Source organism: Necator americanus, chromosome III (genome assembly GCF_031761385.1).
Source record: "Necator americanus strain Aroian chromosome III, whole genome shotgun sequence".
NCBI classification, from domain to species: domain Eukaryota; kingdom Metazoa; phylum Nematoda; class Chromadorea; order Rhabditida; family Ancylostomatidae; genus Necator; species Necator americanus.
The window spans coordinates 19,532,915-19,558,365 of record NC_087373.1 but is presented as its reverse complement, the minus strand read 5'-3'; the positions used below and the strand labels follow the sequence as shown (position 1 = coordinate 19,558,365).

Here is a 25,451-nt window from a genome sequence, read left to right as displayed (position 1 = left end):
TTCTCGTTCCCATTTTCTTTCCACGGTGTCCTTCCTATGTTGCTTTTTCTATCTAGCAGACTTGGGAGAGACGTTGCGCCGATGACAGTGGTGTGAATCATCGACGCCCGCCACAACCTATTCGGCATCTGCTCTTCTGAATGTTGCACAATCTTTCCACTATTGCCAACACAGCATTATTTTTGCATCTATATTTCCAAAATGTCTCTCGTCCAAGTTCAGCGCTCGCCGTCACCATCAATTGGTGATGAAAGCGAAGTCCTGGTGAGTTTCTTTTGCGGTTCTATACATGTTTCTTTTTCATTCATTATTGGAATTGCATATTTTCAACTTGAGGTAATGGATTCGTTTTCCAAAATGTAATTCTGCAATGAACATTGTGGGTATGTAGCAGAAATGTGAGGCAACATTAGAATCATCATTCAATGTCCTCGTAATGATCAGTTCCCTCTGTGTCCTTTAGAGCTGCGGAACACCACTTGTTTGGGAGCACGTTTAACCGTCTTAGACAGGTTATGGTGTTGGGCAGGAAAACAAAAAAATATTCGTCTCAACAAATGATTAGGGTTGCTCAATTATCTAATTCTTTGTGCACTTGTGTTCCGTAAATTATGTAGTTGTGTTCGTTTTTTACTACTACTCAAACTTCGACCTTTATCATGAACATCCTTCCTATTGAACGAACAGATTTGAATAAATTGGACATTAATAATTTCGCAGGGAGTGATTCTATAACTAAGCGTTTCGCATAGATCTGAGTGTCTTAACGCATAACCTCTGATGCTGTTCACGTTCCACAGAAAAGGCTAGATAAAAAGTTATTTAAAAATGCAAAGAACACTGAAGAGTTGTTATCGTTGAAATCGCTAAAGATCTAGAACTACTCAACAACTTTGTCGTGCTTCACCCTTTTGTGTCTATAGCCTGGAAGGTTACTCCGTGAAAGTTCTTGACAAGCTCTAAATAGAATTTCGCTCTTTGGAAAACAGTTCTACCTCAAAGTTTCATGTGGTCACTACTTCTGTAGTTTTTTTTTCCAAGAGCAACCTTCAGCTCTAATGAGAACTACATTAAGAAGCAAAGTGTTATGTGTTTAGAAGTACTTTCTAATGTTGAATGTTTTCGACTTGAGAACACCTAGGATTAACTGACAAGCTTGGCCTCCATTTACCCATCATCACCACCTCAGAATGATGACATATTCAGAGCTATCTATCTTACATATTTTTGTAAAATAGTTAAAGTTTTTGCATTGTCCTGTAATAACCTTGTGTGATTTCGTTGTCATAAGTTGAATTATTCGAAGAGAAGGGATTTCATCTTTGCACGCATCAATGTTAACGTGATCTGCCATAGGCATTTTTTGCAGACTCATCCTGAATACTAACTCATTTTCATTAAGAAATAAATGGTCGGGATCGAAATTTTAATCATAACTAAGTACTCAACGCCACATATTATCAGGATTTTGATGATTCAAGATGTTCATCAAGGAATCGGAGCATGTCAGAATGTTATTTTGCTGTTCGAGGAGCGGCTGTTATTCTACCTCACAGGTTTCTACTCGCCTACTTACCTGTTTCCTCTTCGAGAAACTGTTGTGATTGTTCTTAGTTAACGTTATTTTAATATTCGTCTATATAGCGAAAACTCTCCTACCTGCTCACATGGATCCGCTAATGGTGCGGAAATTGAGAGCCACCTTCAACTGATGCTTAGGATTTTGCGCCCTCAAGACAAAATGAGTATGGCTGTTAGGCTGCAGACTCAGGTGATTGATTATCGTTCTAACACGGTAAACACATGTATTGCTCTTTTTCCTTTCTTTTGGTTACAGTATAGTTGAGTCAAAACAACATGAAACACGGACAGTCGCGCAAGCGGCTGCGCTCCAAGCGGCGCGGTGGAGCGTAGCTGTTGGGATCATGCAAGGATCCTCGCTACCGCCACCCATCTCTGCATTTCGCCATGGTCCTACTTCGACTTCAACCGTTGACTCCATCGCACCGCTCAGAGCGCAGCCGCTTGCGCAACTGTCCGTGTTTCATGTCGTTTTGACCCAACTATAGTATTGTTTCAACAGTGAGCATTTATGGTTCTCGGGTCCCACAGCGAAATTTCGTTCTATTCATTCAGGTTGCTGATCATGTTAGATATCTAGCCGTTGTTTCAACTCACGATGTTGATAAACTAACCCTTTTGATTGGTATGGACTACTATAAAGCAAATATGACGTAAGTATGAACAAATTCTACTGTATATTAAATTCATCCTGTGTTTCCGGGGAAGTGAGAGGCCTTCTGTGGATATTAAGTATGCTTTTCTTTTCCAAATAGATGTTGTGAAGATAGGGAAGAGGTATATTTTTTGCTGTACGTCTAAGAAAAATAGTTGGGAACTGAAGGGTAATTCATCGTGTGTCTTGCGCTTTATACTCGTACTACAACTGTTTTAAGTTTATCCATCCTTCTGGATTAATGAGAAAACGGAATGAATTATAAGAAATATTCGCCATCTGACTACACGGTTAACTGTATTATAAATGTTTTCTAAGGATGTGACTTGGAAGGGCAAACGACATGTAAAATATAAGGTGTTTACGTGGTATTCTGCTTTGGAAAGCTGTAAGGTAGTCGTTCTTAATTATGTGATATTAGATTGGCTTCCTACTTTTTTCTCCCAGTTCAAAAGAAATTTACGATCGAAAGCTAGGACGCGCCTTCCTTTCCTTGGTGGTCAGGTAAAAACTCAGTGGTTCTAGAAGCTACCCACCTAAAGATTCGATCATCTCCGAGTGATTTTCTACGAGTGCAAGAAACGTCATGTGGCAAGTCAGCGACACGGTCAATAACTGGCTTCCTTGGCGTCCATCATCTCAGACGCCAACACAACCCAACCGCTACGCTCCACCGCTCCGCTTCGAGCGCAGCCAAATGCGCAAATGTCCGTGCTTCATGTCGTATTGACCCGACTATAGATATGTGGTTCACGTCCTTCTCGACAACACGCGACCGTATGTCGCATCGGCGCCAACTTGAAGCCTTTTGCCGGAAACGGTCCCATTTTTCGATAGACCTCGCTTCATCAGATCTGACTACCACTTGCTTCGGGCCCTTAAGCATTCCCTGAATCGAAAAGTGTTAAGTTCTTTCATTGACATCATATCTTCTGTTGAGTTGTTCTTTGAGTCTCTTCGAGTGATTTTCAGGACGCAACTAGTGTATGATTCAAGGTTTTAGAACTTGAACGTTGGGCATATAAGAACTAGGAATCTTGTGGGAATCATTTTATGTCCAAGATTGTCAACATCAGCACCGACCTATCTTCTACGGATACCGTATTTGTTCAAAAGTATCAACGAGACCCTTGTGATGGTTACGATCAGTGACTGGACAGTACCATTCGGTCTTCAGCGCTTCGCAACTCTTCTGTCTTGCAGTTACTCTCCTCGTTATGAATTGTGCGCCAAGGTCAGTAAAGCATCATTGAATAGTGTGATGTTGTGGACAAAGAAAATGATCGTGCTCTTGGTCAGTGACATTTTCCAAGAAGGGAAAAGCAGTGTGTAGTAGGGTAAGAACGACATGAAGTACGGTGCAGTTGCGGCTGCGCTCGGTGTAGCACGGTGGAAAAAGCGATCGGTATCGAGATGGGACCATCACGAACTACAGGAATGAATGATGTCACGAGGGTCCTCCTTAGATTCTAACCGCTACATTCCGCCTCACCGCTTCGAGCGCAAGCGCTCACGCAACTGCACTGTACTTCATTTCGTTTTGACCACTATAAAAGAAAGGCTACAAGTGGAAAGAATTTATTTCAGACCCAGTATAATCACTCGCTATCACAACATCGGAAAATATTTCATGATATTGAACGCAAGTCCCCATCTTTTCAATCTCTTTTAGTACGGTGTGCGCATCACAACCATACTGTTAAATTACGTGCTTTTTTCTCTTGTAATCGTATAGGTACAACATTTGTTAGAGTTGTGATAATTGTAACGGCGACACATAGCACGAATCCACGGCTTAAAATAGATGTGGATTCAGTCGAGAGCTTAAAAGTAATCAAGAAACAGCAGCATCAGGCTTAGACTTTGGTACACACGATCTGCAGACTGCCGCGAACTCCGGAATCTATGGAACGGAGCGATAAACTAGACTTTGAGAGTAGAAGATCCACACTTCAGGTCTAAATTGAAATGGTTACATCGAGAAGTGAATCATCCGCAGTTTCTGCTCTGATTTTTTAGATATGATCTCCAGTTATTTCATCATCATCTGAGGAAAGATGGACATCTCACCCAGGATCCGGTTTCCTTTTCCAAAATGTAATGTTGTCTTACCTCGGGTCGGTAGAGATTATGCAGTCCCAACAGTCCCGCTAATCTGTACACCTAAAGAATCTACTAGCACTTTTCTTCAGTACCGTGATAGGACTCTTCATCCCTGTCGGAATACAGAGTTCGTAATTGGTGGACTTCCGTGTTGTTGTCTGAGGAGGAGTCGCAAAATTTCCGCAACTATCTTCCAGTCAGCCCAACTTCTGTCATATTTGAATAGTGGTATATATGAGGAGTGGTCCTAAGTAGATTTGAAAGATTATCTAATGGAGAACAATCATTTCAACAGGCAAGATTTCGCAAAGTTTTTAATACGATTGACGATATAGACTGTTTTCATAATTTATTGAAATATCGAATTGGAAAGAGAGGTTTTCACCTCAGTTTGGAAAAGACGATCGTGAAAAACGGTTACGATCTTGATGGCCATTAATCTCCTACGGAAGTGATTGAAACACACTGTTGGAGTTAGTTGGAATAAAGGATGAAGGATAAAGTGTCTGGCGTTAATCAATCCGGTTGTAATGCACCACCACCTTCACCTCAAATCGGAATCGTTTGAGGATTACGAGTGCTCTAATCCTCCTAGTCAAGTCAAGTCTTCTACTAATTTAGCGGAATATATCCTAATGCTCCAATGATGTGTGTCTAGATCAGAACCTGAATACGTTGAGCAATTGATCCTCCTCCAAGTTTAGAGAAAGAGAAGTTGAGAGAGTTGATCCTCCTCCGAGTTTAGAGAAAGAGAAGAGGAGTTTGCGAGGCATACAAGAACATCGATGCTGTAATGAATATATCACGTACACTTGGTTGTGAACTCATAACCTTAACAGCACCGTTGTTCCCGCTGCTTGCTTGACTTACACTTCAGGAACAAAGACGTTTTGCATGAGAGAAGATGTTGTCAGTTTCATCAAAAGGTGAATCTCGTTTTATGCAACTGATAAGAGGGATTCGGAGTTCAACATTACGTCACTGATTAGGTCTATCAAGGTTACAGTCATACTTTCGATGTTTGTCTAGCAAAGTGAAATTTGGATTCACAGACATATGACACACTCTGCGGGGTCCGTTAAACAAAGGCCGTGAACAGATGAGTTTCATAAAATGAGTGCACGCTACAAGCAAATCATCGACCCATAATCAGATTTCTTCACCAGGCTCTTCAAAGAGAATTATAATGCTCTCCTTGTTCTTCGAAGCAGCTGGGCGCCTCTCGTACGTGGTTGAGAAATAAGGAAGTATCAGTGGCCCGTTTCAAGCAAAACGAAGAAATGGATTAGATAACGCTCATTCCTCCTAATTGCCATGAAAAAACGGCCCGGAAGATGCGGCGCGTGCACAAGAGTGGCGACTCGAGAGAAGGACTCGTTGTAGAAAACACGTCTCGGAACGCTCGAAGTTCTAATGGAGTGCGCCACCTTTGTGTACGCGCCGCATGTTCCGGGCCGTTCTTACAGCAATTAGGAAGAAATGTGTGTGTCCCATCCGCTTCTGCTATCTGGACCCCTGTATAGTTCTTGTCCACTGGAAATCCATACCACCCCAGATCCATAGGATGATGCCTTTAAAGGCAGGGTATCACGATTTTGGTGTGGAATCCGCAGCGAAAAGTACAGTTCAGGTAGTATATTGCGGAATTCCACGTAGTTCTGCTCACTTTCTCAAAATCGTCGTAAAAAAGCGGTTTTTTACGACGATTTCAGTGCATGAGCCGCATCCAAGTACGAGCAGTCGAAGATTAATGATGTCTTTTCACCAGCCTATTCAAGTGAGACAAATGAATAGGACAAATGTAGCACAACATTCAAGATATAATTACCACACCATTAAGTTACCACGCTTTCCGTTATTTAGAAGGATTTTCTTGCTTCAGGTGTAATTTATGAAGTGCAGCTATTCCTTGGAACACTGCAAACCATGTTCTTTCGTAAGGTCATATTTCGAAAAAATCGTTTTGTTGAAGGATAGGCGTCGTTTTGCCTTTGTTATGGTGTAGCCGTGTAGAGTTGGCAGGTGATGGAGGAGTTGCTGTATATGGATCGGGATCATGTAGCAAAGCTGACAACGCACTTCTCTTCCGACCAGTTTCAGTACAGGCTATGTGGTAATATTTACATAATCTTTGTCATTCAAATATTATTTCTTAAAAAATTTTCGTCCTTTTCTCAACTGGCGTTGATCTTATTTCCTACTCGGAATGTATCCTTCTTTGGAAGGTTGGATGGAGTGTCGCTGTTTGTAAATGTTACTTACATTCCGAGCACTGAAAAGACTAATGAGAAGAAAAAGCGTTCGAACTTCTTCCATTTTCTCTTCACACCATGGAATCGATGAAGTTATTAGCGAATTTTGGGTTCATATGTGTAGCACAACATTCAAGATATAATGCAAATTTTTGCTAAGAGCGGACGAATTCAAATCTACTTTTTTCAAGTTCTTGTGAAACACTGTCCGCTCATGTGCACAAAGCCTGAAAGGTTTGTCTTGATATAGAAACAGTCACCTTGTTAGTAAACTAAGCTGTGAAAAATGTCCCAAAATTGATATTGTATGCTATAAATCTCAGACACGACATAATATGAGAACTACTAGCATGTAACGTTAGTGCATTTGAGACTGTTACGACACATCAACGTCTTGAGTGTACTATTATGCTTATGTATAAGTAAACTTTCTCACTTTGAGTTACTATCAAAATTGGTGTCAAGAAATACGTGAAATGTTTTACTTCCAGTCTCCATTGTTATTCAGGTTCGTCTTTCAATCACTGCATAAGGAGCTGGATGGAACTCGTCGGGAAACGAGAAGGCTGCGTGAACCAGCTTCAGCGACTGAATATTACATGGACAGGATATCATCTCCAGACTTCCTTTGTGCACAATGGTAATTGTTACGTTTACAAAACTTGTTGAAATGTTTCGAATTTGTTCGTAATATGATTATTCCAACGAACTGTTCTTAAATATGCTGGGAATTCTTAGTACACCTTTGCTACGTTTGTTACGGAAGTAACGCCTGCAATGAATTCGAATATTCTTTTCGATTTCATAGAGAGCAAATAAATGCAAGGTACCGGAATACTGTCGTTTTTTCACGAAGAATTTCAAGTCAGATTTTTTTATTCATTAACCAGGAAATCAAACAATATATTCGCCAAATAACTCAGTAATACTTTCCGATCTACCAATCTAAGATAGAAAATCCTACGCTAATAGAATTTGGGGTTTCTAGGTTCAAAGAAGAAGAAAAGGTTATTTTGAATTTTCTTGTGCAGCAGTACTCCTGGAGCTTTTTGCGCACGGTGGATTCATGACGCACGAAGTGCTCTGCTACTTCAGCAAAAGTCTTGTACGGTCCACTCTCGACCATTTCAACTAGAGTCTCCTTTTTGATCACAGTTGGCGGCGTTCCACGAAGCATTACTTCAAGGTTCTCGTTGCCCCGTCGAAACCTTTTGAACCATTGCTGAGCATACCGAATGGTGATGGTGCCCCCGCCAAATCCAGTATTAGTTCGATCGACGGATTCTGTAACCTTTAGCCCGACTTTGAAGTTATACGGTGGGCACATGCGAATTTGTACACTAGACCTAAGCACGATCTTGAGTTTTAAAAAATCCAAAAAATACGAGAGAGAGATGTAATATCAGTCATTACAATATTAAATAAGATATTAAGGATTTGTAACCAGCAAAAAAGTACAAAAATGCTAATTTTTAATGATAAAAGGGGATCCAAAAACTACACTGAGCATTCCGGCACCTAATATTTGAGTGCATTTCATCATCTTGGCTGATCTGACTGAATCCTTTCCTAATTTGAGTATGGTGTATATATGAATGCTCCCAAATAGTTGCTTACGCATCCGTATTTCCAATATTGGAGAAACCTGAACTGGAAGGATTGTACTTTCAACCTCGCGTAAGGGAACGCCCTGAAATTTGCAGAAACAATGTCACTTGATTTTTGTTTCTGAGAAATAAGTACTGGTTACCCTTCAATTCAGATGTAATTAAAATAGTCATTTTCGCAAGCAAGGGACCTTGCTTCGCACTCCGAGGCCGCAGAACAATGTGATATAAGGGTGCAAATAAGTCGCGAGCTGTCAGGCGGCATTTTAGTTTAAAATTACCTGAAGTTTGCATAAAGTGTAAAAGGATAAAGTGTCTGGCTTTAACCAATCCGCTTGGGATACGCAATACCACGTTCACTTTAATTCAGAATCGTTTGAGATTTACGAAAGTGTAACTGGCCTGTGCAATGACTTTTAGGGGCTAGCCGATGTGTCATGTCAGTGTTTTTATCCTCCCAGACGAGTCTGGTACCAATTTATCGATCCGAAGAGATGAAAAGGCTTGGTGAGCACCAGGGCGAAAACCTCGATCGATCGTGCAGGCAGCGGAACCTCAAACCTACTGCGCTTCATCCGCCCTCAAGCATGCATAATGAATCATAATCCTCACTGAACGACAAGTCTTAAATCGGATACCAACATGACTATTATCATTCCAATAGATTTTTTTTTGTATTTGCTCATCCTCTCCTCCACTTTCGCTGAACTTTGACCAATCTAAGACTTTTCTAAAGAAAGTTTAATGTCGGGTGCACCCAATGCTACAGGAATTGAGGTCTATTATCAAAACTGATGTTCAAAGACAGTTGGGATGTTCTCTATTCGTCGAGGATTTTTTTTTTAAATCATAACTGTGCTTTAAGAATATGTTCTTCTTAGATAATGCACAGAGTTGCTAAAAGGCAGCATACCACGAATCTGAGGTGGTGCAGATTTCAGGTGGAGTATTCGTGTACGAGGTCGTAGATTATGGAGAGGGGAGTGGCTCCGCTCATCTCTCCCTGCATCACTGCTACAGCCGCCTCCAGAACATAGGTGCGATAGGGGGGGAGCCGATGCTCGAAGCTGTATCTTCCGGGCCGTTTTCTACGGCAATTAGGAAGAAATGGACGGAATCATCCTTCTCTCAATAATCTATGATCCCGTATACGAATACCCCACCGGAAATCCGTACCACTCCAGATTGGTGGGGTGATGCCTTTAAAGCAGCATGAAATATTTACCAAATGCAAGAATAGACTAAAATAAAGAAAAATGCCAAGAAATCTCCTAACCTTACTGTTTTTAGCTTGTCTTTTTTTTAAATATTTATTGTTCTTAGTTATCAGTTATTAGTATCACCCACGAAGCTGTTTTGTATAGACGTTCTACATTATTGAGAAGTAGATTCCAAGTAGCTATAGCCCGGAACTTCCTTCGCAATTAGTATCGGTTTCAAAAAAGGAATCATATTATACGTGCAGTTGCGAACTTCTTGACTGCGTGTTACAAAAAATTGTGCATACTACTTAAGGCTTGTTTCTGTAATGGGATCGAGATCAGAACACCTAATTAGAGTTTGCGGACAGTTATTGAAGAAGATCAGTGCAAAACCTATCATTCTTCAAAAGTCTTCCCAGATGACCATTTTCAGCAAGAGCCGCCATTGTCTAAAATGACCCAATTTGCGTGATTAACATGACTTTTTCTAATTATTAGTTTTTTTTTAGGCAGCAGTCTCCACTGGAGTTGGATGATGAAGATGATTTGAAGGCTGATACTGTGCGAGATCACCTTTCTGAAGAGGGAAAAGCTAAGGTGTTTCTTTTTTTTTCCTTTTTTACATATCATGAGAATTGTGCAACTTCTATTGCGTTTTTTTTTTGAGAACCGAAGTATTCCTATGTTGTCATATCGATTAGTTTCAATCATATACACATGTGATTTATACAGCAACCAGCCCGAACGTCCGGCTAAAGCTGGACTTCAGGCTTTTTTGGCGTTCGCTTCGCTCGCCTTCACCGATCAATAAGAAGTAACAGTAGCGAAATTTTTTGGAATATTAGAATAGTTTTTTTTTCATCAACGCTCTCTTCAATTTTTTTTTACCCGAAAATTTAAGCACAGATGTAAGATTTTATGGTTTTCCCTTAAGCACGTCAGTTCTACATTTGGAAAACAATCAAACTTGACTTTATATCTATGTTTCTCTCAAACCTCCAAAATTTTGGACCCCTGTTCTCAAATATTAGCGAAGAATGACGTGCTAACATGAAATGACATTGGATATCACTATTACTTGCTTAGATACTTACTTAGATGGCCCGTCTTCACTGGACGTGCGGCCCCAGCATCTCTTCCACTCGTTTCGTTCCCTCGCCATTGTCATCCAATATGTTCTCAAGCTTCGTGAGTGACGTTGACGAGGTCCTTGAGCCGTATCCAGCTGAGCTGTCAGCTGGTCCATTCGTGCAGCGATCACGTCACCCCATCTCGTTGGCGGTGTGACCGGCCCATCTATGTTTTGCTTTCGATACATATTCCGCTGATTCGCGAAGACGGGACATTCCTCTTAAGTCGGAGCTACGAAGACCGGCAAGGTGTTGGGTGCGCCGGTTAAACTTCTGGAGACATCTCTCAAGGGCTCTGTGGGTAGTAAGTAGCTTCCTAGACGTGGCAGCGGTGTCTGCCCACGTCTCCGCTGCGTAACAGAGCGCTGGAAGGACTGTCGAGTCGAACAGATGGGCATGAAGATCTTGGTCCGTCAGTTGGTTCGTAGCTTCCCTGACGGCTGCGAATGCTGCCCATGCTGCTCTCATTCTTCTATTCAGTTCTCCCTTCAAGTCGTTTTCCATGTTCATAGAACGTCCGAGTATACGTATGACGGAGTTTCCACGACTTGGGAGCCTTCAAATTGTACTCCTCCGTCCTCGCAGTGGGCGTTCTTCATGAACTGTGTCTTCTTTCTGTTTATTCGTAGTCCTATTCTCTTCCCTGCTTCGTTCAATTCGTTGAGCATAGTTTCTGCTTCATTGATACTGGTCGAAAGAAGAACGATGTCGTCCGCGAAATGAAGGTTCGAGAGAAATCTTCCATCAACACGTATGCCCATTTCTTCCCAGGAAAGTGATTTTATTATCCACTGCAATGCAGACGCAAACAGCTTCGGCGATATAGTGTCGCCTTGTCATACCAATGGGTATGGCGAGGGAGCGGTGGAAAAGCTGTACCTTCGTGGTGTATCGATCGTAGCAATTGGCTAATGTCCTCACATACGAAGCGTCCACATCTTGATCGACCAGCGCTGACAGTATTGCATTCGTTTCTACGCTGACCTTCGTCGACTATGAGCTGTCTCATAGTCGACGAAGGTTAGAACAAGGGGCAGGCGGCATTCCCGGCAATCCTCTATGGCCCTCGACACGGTCTGGATGTGGTCCACGCAGCTGAACCCCTGATGGAATCAAGCTTGTTCTTGAGGTAGGGTTTCATCCAGTGTCCCAGATATGCGCGTGAGGATGATCTTGGTGAATACTTTGCATAACACGCTCAGCAAGCATATCGGACGGTAGTTCCGAAGATCCTCTCGGTCGCCTTTCTTATGGATAAGAATGGTTCGCGAGGTCTTCCACTGGTCTGGGATCCTTTCTTTCTGAAAGTAAGATGTCATGTGCGCTGCTAAGATTACATGAAGTGGATAGCCAGCAGCCCGAAGAAAGTCTGCTGATACAAAATCAGATCAAGGGCTGTGCCAGGTTCCATGCTCTTGATAGCGACTCGTTCTTCCGAAGGGAAAATCCGTGGTGGAGCTTCACCAGTGGGGCTTGATACAGGAGTTGATGAACGGAAAAGGTTCGAGTAGAACCTCTCCGTAATGGTTTCCATCTCACGACGAGAAGCCCGCGCGTCCCGTCTTCACTCAGCAAGGCTGCTAGTGGAATATTATATTCGCGCAGATCTCTGCTGCACTTCTTTAGACTCCTTCTTCTTTGTGCTGCTTCCAAAATCTTCTTCTACCTGTATTTCAAAAGATCCACCTGCAGCGCTTTTCTGCAGCTAGTGCTTGCTACAAGCTGCTCATTGTGCGATGCATTCGGATCAAACCTCAAAACCCTTCTTCTTTCCAGCAATTCCTTGGTGGTCTTCAAAATTCGATCTAGGTTTGTCGTGCGCGGCTTCGCGGCACGCTCAGCACAGGCTCGTAACTCTCTGAGCAGCATCTCGTAGTCCACGTTTGGGTCCTCCTCGATGTGCCAGTCATCTTTGGGCTAGGAGTCCTCGAGTACCCAATCGTCGTAGATGACACCTTTTCTCCTTCGTTGCCGATAGCGGATGTTCTTTTCCATCGTGTGGCTAGGCCGTATTTTCGCAAGAAGGAGACGGTGATCAGAACCACTACAAAAGGATGGTACTACTGAGATGTCAAGTAGCCACCACCTCTTGTTGGTGAGTGTGTGGTCGATCTCCGCACGAGTCTCGCCATTGGACGATTCCCATGTCCACCGACGATGGTCTTTCTTCATGCAAAGAGAGTTCCCATGAAAGAGGCGAGCGGCGGACAACAGCTCGGCGAGACGATTGCCATTTTATTCCAGCCCCCTAGTCCCAATCTTCCGATCCTGTATTCCTCTTCTGTGACCTTTCCTAGTTTTGTGTTGAACTCTCCAACAACGAATTTGTAGAAGGACTTCTCGTTGCGGATCACTTCCTCCAGCTCCTCGTAAAACGCGTGCAATTCGGATTCATCAGCTGCTGATGTTGGTGAGTAGCAGTTGATGATACTGATGGTTTTTTGGCGCAGAGGACGGAGGCGAAGAATGGCCAGACAGGATCTCGTGAGAATCGACGAGATGGACGACAGATGGGTGCACAACAAAACCAATACCGCCTACATTTCGGGACGGAATCTTCTTTCCACGAATGACGAGTGTACCGTCATTCATCTGGCATGCAGGTCAGCGTCTGTGGACACTGTTCTCACGTTGTACGTAAACAGTCTGAGACAGTCTCCATGGCGAGTCGTGCGTGTGTCGCCTTGGTCCAGAATCAAAGACGTCCTGAGCAACCTGAGATTTGATCACCTCTCACCGGCTCCATACCGTCCGACGTCTGAGACGGCAGGGCCCAGTGTGCAGGGTACTGAGGCAGTGAATATGCTGGAGTGGCAAAGAGACTTTTCCCCAAACTAAGCAGTCATGCCACGGCGAGCTTAGCTTTCACCACAGGTTGTCGCCCAACCTACATGGATCAGGGAACCACCTTGCGACATCTTGCCAAGACGGTGGTGAATCTTAGCAGTGGTTTACTCTTAGCTAGGCTTCCGATTCCGAAAAGTCGGAATGTCGGATGTGTCGAACTCCTTCCCAGCTTGGGAGACCCTGCCGGAGGACGAACCTCCGCTGTACATCGCAGCTCGACGCCCAGTGTCACCTCCACGCCACTATGAGGCGGTAAACCGTTGTGGAGGGATATCACTATTGTAATGATAAAAATAACGTTCTACGTCAGATCCCGTAAACCATTGGCTACAATGTATCGTATTTGATCAGCCGTTCGCACGTGTGTTTCCTCTTTTTGAAGAAAGGATGTTAGCAGCATCAGGAAAATATGCTTGGAAATAGATACGTGAGTGAGTTGTAGAAACCCATTCTACTGATTTGGGGCTCCCGTGCACCAATCCAAAAAATCCAATCCGGGAATCCGTCTCTCCCTACTCTATAGCTTTATGGCCGGCGCACCATTTCAACCCCGTGGGACCCGTCCCACCCCATTTACAGCTATCTGACTCCGGGGCCGCCTCACCCAATTTTACCCCATTGAGGCTCCAGCGCACCAAACGACGCCATAGTATTCGTCTCCCTCTCTTTTTGGAATTTCTTGACTGAGACACACGCATACACAGACGCACACACGTGACAGAATAAGCTCGTTATTATAGAACATGATAGTTTGCAAATTTGGAAGTACACACTCACATAAAAGTTAATTTACCCTCACTAACATATGAGAGAAATATATGAGAAGTAGAGTGCTCGTCTATCAGGTGCTGGCGATGATTCGGCACCTTAGCGGTGCAGAGTTTTGCATCATTATGGAGCATTTTCATCACACACACACACACACACACACACACACACACACACACACACACACACACACACACACACACATACACATACACATACACATACACATACACATACACACATACACATACACATACACATACACATACACATACACATACACATACACATACACATACACATACACATACACATACACATACACATACACATACACATACACATACACATACACATACACATACACATACACATACACATACACATACACATACACATACACATACACATACACATACACATACACATACACATACACATACACATACACATACACATACACATACACATACACATACACATACACATACACATACACATACACATACACATACACATACACATACACATACACATACACATACACATACACATACACATACACATACACATACACATACACATACACATACACATACACATACACATACACAAACACATACACATACACATACACATACACACACACACACACGGACTAAGCGCGTTATTATATAGCATGATTGCTTTTTGTATCTCCCTTTGTCGCCTTTAGATTATTTGTTGTCCTCTCTTTGTTACTCATGCGGTATTGCATCTCTGCTTGGTAATATGACAACAATCCGGTCAAAGTGTGCAATAAGTTGGTAAGCTGGGTGGGTATGTTTGAGAATGGGATTCTCCTTATCAGAGATCCTTAGCATTTTATGACGCTTGATTCCGGTAGGATTTTCCTTCCTACTGAAAACAAGCCCTTTTTCAAACAGAGGAATTTCAGGTGGTGGAAATCGAGGAAGGAAACGATTTTTAAATTTTGCACCTCCCTGTTGTTATCTTTACTAGGAAGGAAAATGCTGCTGGAACGAAGAGGTCATGAAATCCTAGCGATCTCTGAAAAGGAGATTCCAGTTCTTGAAGGGTTTCTGCACCAACAAGTTTTCTAAGTTAAAAAAGTAGTAGAAATTAAGCAAGAAATCTCTCGAGAATACTTTGAGGGCAGAGTTGCTCTTCCCATTCTTTTTTCTTTCTCTTTCTTTCTATAAGTGTGATTTGAGAAAAATTGGCAGTGAGCGAAAATTGCTCGTTTTCATTCGATTTCAATTTCTTTTTTTTTTTGCAACAAGATAACAAATAGGGACTACTACGTGCGTACGCACATATTACCTCAAAATCTTGTTTAGGAAACATTATTGCGACGGGAACTGCGGCAAATCATGCAAAGCGTAGATTTGGACAGCGTTACAAGTCGTGATATACGGGAAGCTTTGGCCCAACGTGTTGGTTGTGTCGATGGACACAAGGTGAGGTTACAACTAAATCATCAAGCTCATCAATGTCAAAGACTCTTATATGCCATTGTATTTACATGGATAGGGCTGCAGTAGATGCTGTTTGAGGCAATCACGAGTTCATAGGCAGAGATTATGGTGGTTCGAGGTTATGCCACACCACTCCGTAGATAGCCTGATCGTAAAGAAAAAGTTAGCTTAAAAGAAAAAGCAAATAGCTTGGACGCAGTCGAAAAGAGAAAACAGACGGGAGATGTTGGCCTTCTTTAAGACTTTTTTTAAAGGCAGTGCTAGCCCATCTTGGGAATTTGGATGAATGCCGTTAAACAAATCAGTTCCAGGATTTTATCGACCGCGAAATGCTTGTTATATTGGGACAAATGGATAAACCAAGTCGGATTTTCCCTTATCTCTTACTTGGTACCGAGTGGAATGCATCGAATTGGGAAGAGCTTAATCAAAATAAGTGTGTTCATCCATATCTAAATACACTTTACATATTCTTTATTTATCATTGTTTATTCCTAATTTATTCCTTCAACAATCTTATTGTTGTTGAAGGAATAAATTTTGTGGGTGTTTCTTTATTTTGGGCCCTCAGAAAGTGTTAGTTCCATATTTCAGTGTTGGCTATATATTGAATATGACACGGGAGGTGGACAATTTCTTTCCTATGCACTTCAAATACGTGAAGATCTCAGTTCCTGACGAAGCGAGCACCAATTTGTTGAACAACTGGAACCTTACTTATAGCTTCATAAAGGAGGCAAAGTACGAAAGAACCATCTTATCTTCTCTGACATCAGAAGTAAAAAAAAATCCATTTGTTACTTCTCAGAGAATCGGGTAAAGTGTGCTTAGTGCACTGCAAGAAGGGTATCAGTCGCAGTTCTTCTACAGTCATTGCGTATGCTATGAAAGAATATGGATGGAGTTTGGAGCACGCACTCGCATATGTAAAGAAAAGAAGGAATTGCATTACTCCAAACAAGGTTAGTAGTTCGTTCTGAAGTATTTCATGAGTTCTTTAGCCTAGCTCACGAAAACAGGAAAAATTCGATGGCCCAGCGGACTCAGATAGTGAAACATAGCATAAGAACGACAAAGATGTAAGCATGTTCACTTACAGAACTTATAATTTAAAGACAATTTTTCCTCCCAAATTCAAACATTTAAAGTGATGTACGCGTAGAACCAAGCCACCTACTGTTTTGTCAACGACAACTTCACCTAGTATTGCTGAAGCGCGAATGGACAGAAGATAGCTTCTACTATCCTTGCTGACTACTGTCTCCAACTCTATATTTTTCCTGCATATACAAGAAAATGGATCGGGTTGCTAATCTCAGAAGAAACTTGTTTCTGTTAGATTGTGATTAAAAACCGTGAAATTGAAAACATCTCTCTATTTTCTTAATGAAAGCGAGGTAGCTGTGTGTTTCCCTGTAAAATAAAGCTGCTTGATATAAGTTTTCATGCTGATTTACAGGGTAGGGACTTTTTCAATGGTTCCCTATCATGATGATGATCGTGAATCGTGATCAATGTCTTTTACAGTCCGCGCTCGTAGAACGCTCATTTCTACAAGATATCAAATAGATAAAAAGGTGTGTTGTGGCTTTGTTGGAATGATCGCTATCAAATAATTGCGATTAGGTGCGATTAGGTTAGAGAATGAAAAATATTCTTACTTTCACTATATATCAGCGCGAGCAGCTAGTTTTGCGCTGTTAGCACTATATTTCAGCATAAGCACTGTGAAAAGCAGTTTGTACTTATAAAACATTTGTCAGTTCACAGGCAAGTTATTATCAATAATATTAATCAGTCGAAAACGTCTGATGAAAAAAAAAACACGGTCTTACTGGTCTTCCACTGTTTAGGAACCTTGCATTCCGACAGGTAACGTGTAAAGAGCATCACCAGGGTGTTCATGAATACTGGCGGAAGATACTTCAGGTGTTCTGGTCTCATTCTGTTGGGACCGAGTGCTGTACGATTTCTTAGCGACATGATAACATGCTGTATTTCGGACGGGAGTATCTCTGGAATGACATGTCCGTCTTCCCTCAGATGGTGAGGAGGCAGGTGGACATGGTTGTCGAATCGATCAGAGTAGAAGTCGTAGATGATTTTCTCCATTCCCCTTCCCGATACAACGGTTGTTCCCTTCGGGTTCCGGAGAGCAGTCATCCTCGTCTTGCGACTGGCGAAGTCTCGACGGGCATAGCGGATGCTTTTCCCCGTCTCTGCAGCTTCAGCCAGCACTTCTGCTCTTCTCTCTTTAAGGTCTTCTTTTATCGTCTCTCTGCAAAGCCTTGCGAGCTCGGGCGTGAGTGCTTGCTTTCCTGCGGCTCGTGCTGCTCCATGCTGGCGTATCAGCTCAAGAGTTTCAAGAGACAGGCGCCTCTTGGTGGTTTTAAAACTCTCAGCCTTCTTCGTGCAGTCGTGAAGGTGCTCAACGAGCCGGTCCATATACCTCGTCGATGTTGTCCATTGCGGAATCTTCCCGAAAGCCGGCTAGCGTAGCGAAGAGATCCCAGTCAGTGATAGTTCTGGGATTTCGCTCTCTGAACTTGGCGGTTTTCTCTTCTTTCCTTATGAAGGAAAATCTTCCTCGGAGGAGGCGATAGTCCGATCTCGTATAGAACTTTGGCACAACAGCGACGTCCGTCAGGAGAGAACCTTTTATTGACGACATGGTCTATTTCATTATGGTACCATCCATCGGGTGACTCCCACGTCCAGCGTAGGGAGGAGGGCTTCTGGAATTGCGAGTTTCCATGGATGGTCTTATTCGTCATGATGAACTCGGAGAGCCTCTCCCCCTGGTCATTCCATTGTAGGCCGTGGGTCCCGATGTGAAGTTCCTCAGGCGTTCCTCTTGGGCCAACTTTGGCGTCCCAATTATGGCCTTGTAGAAGGCATGATCTTCTTGGTAGAACTTCTCCAGGTCCATATAGAAAGCCTCGACTTCTTCTTCGTAGCCTGATGTTGGAGCAAAAGCGACGAAGATAGCCAAAGCTCGTGTTGGACCACATCTTCTAACTCGCAAACGTCCGATTCGGGTCGTAAGTTGTTGAGTCGATGTTCTTTGCCATACTCGTGTTGACGAGGACGCCAACTCCACCAGCACTTCTACTGTCGAATGTTCCTAAGAACAGTTCTTCTCCAGTTTCATGTACGGCGTTGAGAGGATGACGTTGTCTCGTTTCAGTCAGTCCGATGACGTACTTAATCTTCATGGCTTCATCATCAAATCTTCGATGCCCGCTTCCGATGCAACCGTACCTGCGTTATAAGCACAGATCGTCATCCTAGTCCTTTTTCGTTTCGGTAGCCTATGTAACTCCTGCAACCCCGTATTTCCTGGCGCTACCGTAGGCTTTCCTCCGGAATCAGAAAACTCTTTTCTATTACTGTGTTTTGCGTAAAAATTTCGGACTAATCTAATAAATAGAAAATAATGCCCAGCAATTTTTCGAAGTAAAATAGCGGCGTAAAAGTGGGACTTGTACATGCGTGAAATTTTAAAACCCATGGGCAGGTTGCAAGCCTCTAGTCCCATGAGTTTTTGGGAGAACTTTGCGTTTTCCCGGAGTGGACATGTGGAGCTTATTTGTTGGAGGCGACTCCGAACCGCCTCCCTTTCACCAAAGCGATCTTGTGCTTGCCCAAAGAAGCGGGTGAGTACACCCGCTTCTCTGGGCAAGCACAAGATCGCTTTTGGTCCGCGATTAGCTCCCTATCCGCCACCCGGGGACGCGCCACGTAGCCTCGCGACTAACCGGTTGTGATCCCTCTAGTGAGGGAGATCCGTGGCTTGGGCAGGCACCTTGATTTAATTAATTAACTTAATTAATTGATCAATGTTAATGTTGGCTAATTTAACAAAAAGTGGTCGGTGACCAGAAATCCTGCTGCTTGTACCAATAACGATATCTGGATAAGTGTAGTTTTGCGAGCTATATTTTAAAAAAAGTGAATGGCGGCGGTCTCAACGTGAATAACTAGAGTAGAGCAAACGAGACGATGAACCATCAACGATCTCTTTCGACGCAAGTTTCCTTGTGGAGTTTGGATGTCAGTTTACACATTCGCTCGCTAGAAACGAAGGTTATATGGTTGGCGGGAGATAGCGTCTCATCTTAGAGCAATATCGATCCCATCGAATTGTGTTTTTTTTTCCTTTTCTAGATGGATGGGACTTGATGAAACTTTGTCTGTGGAGATATTAGTTCCTCCTGACTACGATATGAGCACAAGATTAGAGTTCTCCAACAATTATCAATTTCGCATTACCTACAGTGGTTTCATCGTCTCCTAACAAGGCTTTTGCTGCACAATCGAAGAGCTAAGCTCTTTCTAACAATTGAGGAACTTTTTCTGTGACATGATTCTTGTTTTGTAAGCATGCGGTGGAAAGATCGCAAAGATGCAAACTTCGGTCTAGAACTGAGCTTTAAAAACACGATATTTTAAATGAATCGGTCACCGGTCCTCCGTCTCCATTTGCGCTCAATTGTCCGAATGCTTCGGCCTTCAGTATCTAGGTTAGAAAGTGCGCGTGATATGCAGCCATCGTTAATACCACCTTTTTGTAGTTTCATTTGCGCCCTCGAAACCGCACACTTTACAAGCAGTGGAAAGTTTTATCGAGCTCAGTCGAAATGGTGGTGCTATCTCGCTTCACGCAAGTAAAAAGGGAATTCAGAGTCGTACACCACGTCAACGACGAGTCAACATTCAATTATAGCTAGTGTCCACAAAACCCAGGCGCGAACCCCCCAAGCTTCAAATTTGTTAGTTGTTGGTTATATTCACTTTTTCTCCATGAACAAGTGCAACTACAAAAAGCTGTGAGCAATGTTACTGCATCGTCGTCACTACTGTTATATGTAAGTAATGAGTTGTGTAGAGGTGCAGTGGAACGTACAGAAAATACTTTGCGTTTTGCCTATGAGGGATAAAAATGTATGGCGTTAATCAATCTGCTTGGGATGCGTCACCACGTTCACTTCGATTCAGAATCGTTTGATGTTCACGAATGTGTAACTGGCGTATGCAATACTATTTGCGGGGCTAGCCGATATGTCAAAGTCAGTGTTCTTAACCTCCCAGACAAGTTTGGTACTAATTTATCGATATCGGAGGGATTAAAGGCTTGGTGAACTCTAGGGCGGATTCAAACCCGCCTCAGATTCAAACCTCTGATCGATCGCGTAGACAGCAGAACCTCTTGCTGACTAGCAAACTCCCATTCCTTTGAAGTGATTGCTTTAAGTTGAACAGAAAGTCTTGTCACTTATTTTTCGAAACTTCCAGAACTTTCCATTTTTGGGCGGAACCCGTGGGGGAACGGTAAAGTGGGTCTGCGAATGCCTCCGAGATATTACGTGTCCAGTTTCTGAGGTATTCTAATCTAAAATCTAAAAAGAGAACTGGAGCGAGTTTTGCCTAAATCTTACCTTTAAGAAGTCTAGAAATCTCATCAAAATAGCTTATTTTCTTATAAGGGGTCAGAGATACAGAGGGTCCATCTGTCCGGAAATAAATTAGGGTACAAAAAAGCTTATAGTTTACAGACGATATGCCTCATTCTCATCGCTTTTCAAAGCTGGAATGTTTTGTTTTTGTCGAAAATTTTCACATACGTAATTTGGAGCTATTAGATGCACCTTTCTCTCTTATTTTGCGCAAGGATCTCTCTTAGTTCTGGTACAGTTACAAATTTTAGATCACCTTACATCAAAAAATTTCAGTGGATGTGTCTGATTCTTCAGAACAATTTAGTATCTCGTGAATTATAACCTAGGGTGGTGATGCAGCGTATGATGTCTAGCGGTAGGTGAGCAGAGTCCACTATTTAGGTGGCAACGAAGGTAATTCTCTCACATCGCTAATTGCTCTGCCGGGGCATGGTGGGAGCATGCTCGAAAATCCTTCCTTTAATCACGATGTCATTTACGCAAGAGCAACTTCGAGCTATCATCTTCTATGAATTCTCAACAAATTGAGCGAGGGCACCACTACCGGACTAAGATTGTCAAGCACTGGTTCACTTGCTTCGCAAGCGGATACACCGACTTCGAAAACAAGCACCAGTCGGGACGCCCCCACACTGTCGAAGACTCCGCCATTATCGACGCAGTCACAAGAAGATCCGGAGATCAAGTCTTGCTACGAGACTCGGGTGTAGCCACTCAACAGTCGTCAGTCGCCTCCAGACCCTCAGCTGCAGAAAAGTGCTGGCTCGATGGATCCCTCACACCTTGACGGATGGCATCCAGTTTACCCGGGTATCCATCTGTCAATGTCTCTTTCTTCGCCGCAGTGAAAGGAGTTTCTCGACTATTTTATTACTGGAGATGAGAGTTGGATCCCCTACCACTCTAACGCGCACTGTGCCGTGTGGGAAGACCTCCCTCGAAGGAAAGACCCGCCGACGCAAGCCAAATCAGACCTCCACCCCAATAAGTGTCTCCTTTGTTGCTTCTGGGATTCGAGGCGAATTCTGTTTTATGAGCTGCTCCCACAAGGCCATACCGTCACCGGTTCCATATAGTCAGCTCCAGTAGCTCGCGTTCGAGAAAAATGGCCGACACGAGGTTAGGCGCACGTCCACTACGCCCCATGTAGCTAAGGAGGCTCGGAAAACTGGAGGAGTTAGGCTGGGACATGGTGCCCGATCGCTTCTATTCTCGCCACCTTGCCCCCTCAGTCTACCACTTATTCCGGCCCTTCAAGGTTTTCCTAGCTAAGAAAATCTTCACCAAGTTCGAAGAAGAACGGGCGGTCAGCGACTTCGATTCCCAGTCTCCCCAATTCTGAGAGAAAGGGATCGCTGACCTGCCTATTAGGTGGGACACAGTTGTAATTAATAATGGTGATTATACTATTGATTAATTTCTATTGTAAGCTGAGTAAAAAAAACAGAAAAAAGGACAAATGGTGACAAAACTTTCTATCCAGCCTAATACATTCGCAAACAAAACAGCGATATCCCTGTTGAAAACCAAAGAGGTGAAATTAAGGTCCATATTTACTCTTTTAATAGTAAATCCTGACCTTAATTTCACCTCTTTGGTTTTTTATAGGAATTATAGATGGGTGCGTCGGCATTTACAAGCACTTCAAGCGTTGAATTGATAAGCCTTCAACAAAAGGGATTAGTTTGAGTGAAGCGCTCCGTTCTTTTATATTGAAGGTCTATTTTTACGTAAAATTAAAATGGTCTATATTCATTTTCTCCCTTTTATTGCTGTAGTCATGTATAATATAGAATATCTTTTCTACATGGGGGCGAATGTAGTGTAGCGGTTAGAGGTTCCGCTTCCTGCACGATCGATGGTAGGTTCGGATCCGCCCTAGTGCTTACCAAGCCTTTCATCCCTCTGGAGTCGATAAATTGGTACTAGACTTATCTTGGAGGATAAAAACACTGACTTGATCATCGGCTGACCCCGCAAGTCATTGTATAAGCTAGTTACACGTTCGTTAACCTCAAACGATTCTGAATTGAAGTGAACGTGGGGGCGCATCCGAAGCGGATTGATTAACGCCAGAAACTTTATCCTTTATCTTATCTACATTTTCCATACAGCCGTTCGAAGTCCAAATCATATAAATCATCTTATGAACAAATACTAGTCCGCAAGGTTGCTGGTTGCATCGGAAGTGCGGAGTACTCACGTCTCTGGTAGTGATTGAGATAAAAACTAACGAGTATGAAGTATGCGTCAGACAAAGATGTTATCTCAGCTGTGCTTCTACCTCTGACGGACAAATGTTCTTGATAGCTATCGAAAACCATTCAGTTTGTCAGAGTACTTCAAAACATGCGAAAACGATACCTTAGAGCTGCCTTCTCCTTTATGTATCCATCCTGTCATAGTAGATTTCCCATGTATAGCGTTATTATGTAAAGTGTAGAAATTTCCGAGCTTTCCATACCAGAGAAATGCCGTGGCTAACGCTCTGCGTAACTGTGAAATCTCCTTGTGTGCATGAAAACTAGTCATATTGAAAATCTTAAGATAGCTTCATAAGGGTGCCGCGTTCACTGAAGGCGTCGTTTTTTTTTTGTAGTTTAGGCCGCCAAATGGTAAAATGCGTTACAATTTCCTATTCAAACAAAAATGTGTGCACACATTGTTACTTAACAATTAGAAGTATTTATTTTCAAATACACGACGAAAGACTTCGACTAGTGACTCTGATGGCAAATAATGTAAAGAAGGTTCCGTTATTGCTCCTTCGCTCAGAACAAAATTTCCAGTGCTCTACTGATTTTGGTGCTCTTCAGGGCTTTATGGAACAACTGCAAACGTTCGCTGGTGTTCTAGAAGCGTCGCGACATCGTCATGCACCTCAATTCAACGGGCACGAAACAGTTCCTACAGTTAGTGGAGCGCGCGCTCACTCTGCTTCATGTATTCGAGCTCCGCGTCGAGTTTCTTCCGCAACAGACTCTGTGCGATTCATTATACGCGAATTCGAACTGCGCCGACGTGGTGCAGAAGATCCAGTTCGTCATTCATTCCCCCTCGATGTGATAAGTAAACGAAGTTCTATACAGCAGATAAGTTAGTGTGCATCGGTAGTGATTGTGAACTATGACTTGTACAAATGTATATTATTATTGTTGTAGACGGAAGTTTTGTATTTGAAAAATTTCCTGTCAATCCTCATTTGGCCAAACAAATTATATAAACGTATTGTTATCATTGAAAGGCTCATGTAAAATGCAGGTCACTTTTAAATCACTTGGGTTGGTCTCTGTTCTTGTGGAGGGAGGAAATTTTGGTTCCCCTTTAATTCTGTGTAACAGTGTCGTGGCAAGGAGCACAAATGTTGCTGTTGGTGATCGCAACGCTATATTGCAAATATATGTTAAGCCCACTTCAGAAAAGAACTAAATTTTGTAGTTGAACTTGAATAATCGAAGCAGTGGTCCCATTGAAGAGGTCGAAAGTAAAAGTTTCTTTTGATATCTACAAAAAGCCTGGCAGCTTGTGTCCTATGAAGGTACCTAATTAGTGCAGTGAGGAAACTAGAAAATTGGTACCAAAGAAGTTGGAGAGTTCTACTAAGGAGAACCTGATGTTGACATCAGTTAGGCCTCTTTCGGAGGTAATTCCATGTGTAAAACACGAATATGACAGTTACATATTGTGAAATTTAGATCCGAACAAAGCTTTCGTAAAACAAATGTACGACAGAATTCAAACTTTATTTATTCATTAAAACTGAGCTTTAAGCCAACCACGAAAGATTTTGTGGCTTTAAGTGGGGCTGTTAAGGTAGGTGTTGGTTTGTGCTCAACGGATGGGGCGCTTGACTGAAATCAGCCGCCTTGCTTGTACAGGTGCGTTGTCGTTTCAGCAAACCTTCGAAAAAGTACTGATCCCAGAGATTTCCTATGAGACCGTACCATTTGTGAATCTCCTCCTTCAAATGAGACTACATGCCCTCAATGCACTGAGTGTGAACTCACATGACCGAGTCGACGAAATTGGAGATGTGGTTTACTGTCTCGTAAAATGGGTGTAAAGAGGGTCCCGGCGGAATTTCGAGCATGCCCCGGTCATGCCTCGTCAGGGCAATTAGCGATGGTGCGTGTCCTAAAGAGATTCACTTTCGTTGGCGCCTAAATAGCTGACTCTGCTTACCTACTGCTAATCATACGCTGCATCACCGGCTAGGATATAATTCACTATCTACTAAATTGTTTTGCAGAATCAGACACATTCACTGCAATTTTGTAGCGTGAGATGATCTCAATTTAATAATCGTGCCAGAAGCAAGAGAAATCCTCACGTGAAGTATGAGATAAGGATGTATCTGATAGCCTCAAAT

The 25,451-nt window shown here is 42.8% G+C and overlaps 2 protein-coding genes across 4 annotated transcripts; one reads left to right on the top strand and one right to left on the bottom strand.

Moving 5' to 3' along the window:
- Window positions 1-201: 201 nt before the first annotated feature.
- On the top strand, window positions 202-25,145 carry RB195_010137 (uncharacterized protein; the record flags this gene model as incomplete). Of its 3 annotated transcripts, XM_064191001.1 has the most annotated exons (13): window positions 202-264; window positions 1,465-1,556; window positions 1,645-1,771; window positions 2,137-2,234; window positions 6,312-6,452; window positions 7,100-7,231; window positions 9,910-9,997; window positions 15,486-15,605; window positions 15,935-16,059; window positions 16,218-16,364; window positions 16,432-16,585; window positions 23,899-24,120; window positions 24,978-25,145. In XM_064191001.1, 13 exons carry the CDS (start codon window positions 202-204, stop codon window positions 25,143-25,145), a joined length of 1,677 nt encoding a protein of 558 aa, XP_064048582.1. The 3 variants fall into 3 exon arrangements, with proteins under 3 accessions (XP_064048582.1, XP_064048585.1, XP_064048583.1); XM_064191000.1 differs by lacking the exons at window positions 23,899-24,120; window positions 24,978-25,145 and adding an exon at window positions 16,643-16,684; XM_064190999.1 differs by lacking the exons at window positions 202-264; window positions 1,465-1,556; window positions 1,645-1,771; ... (7 more) ...; window positions 16,432-16,585; window positions 24,978-25,145 and having other exon boundaries at window positions 23,812-24,183.
- Window positions 17,418-18,068, bottom strand: RB195_010138 (uncharacterized protein; the record flags this gene model as incomplete). Its single annotated transcript, XM_064191002.1, has 1 exon — window positions 17,418-18,068. One exon carries the CDS (start codon window positions 18,066-18,068, stop codon window positions 17,418-17,420), a length of 651 nt encoding a protein of 216 aa, XP_064048584.1.
- Window positions 25,146-25,451: the final 306 nt, after the last annotated feature.